The following is a 361-nucleotide window of genomic DNA, read 5'->3' on the forward strand; positions in this document are numbered from 1 at the left end:
CTAACAGAAGTGCACCTCCGCAAACGCTGAATGACTGACCGCTTCCTCCCCGGCGCAGGAGCGTGGGCAATCAAGCAGTCCAGGTGGGGTTCCACAGGGCCACGCAGAGGTCAGTTCCCTCGGCGGCGACCCTCTCGAGACCAAAGCCGAACGGAGGCCAGATCTCCGGGTACGGAAGGCCTCAAACGAGCAGCCGCGGCCGATGAGGACCACCTTATACGGGCCCGGAAGCTTTCAACTTCCACGAGTGAGAGGAACAAGCGACAGAAGAGGAAATACGAAGGAGGTAGAGACGAGACTCAGGCACAAGGCAGGCGGCGACCGACAGAAGCAGTCTACAGGTAAGAGCGAGTCAAGCAAG

General features: G+C 60.1%; 1 protein-coding gene across 1 annotated transcript in view; it reads left to right on the plus strand.

Moving 5' to 3' along the window:
- LOC119587908 overlaps positions 1 to 361 on the plus strand; it is a gene marked incomplete at its 3' end in the record, with an annotated part of 28,342 nt that overhangs the window by 5,811 nt on the left and 22,170 nt on the right. The window contains 1 exon segment of the mRNA XM_037936617.1: positions 59 to 361. Within this exon segment, the coding sequence (XP_037792545.1) occupies positions 59 to 361 (303 nt within the window).

This window comes from Penaeus monodon, chromosome 23, assembly GCF_015228065.2.
Source record: "Penaeus monodon isolate SGIC_2016 chromosome 23, NSTDA_Pmon_1, whole genome shotgun sequence".
NCBI lineage: Eukaryota > Metazoa > Arthropoda > Malacostraca > Decapoda > Penaeidae > Penaeus > Penaeus monodon.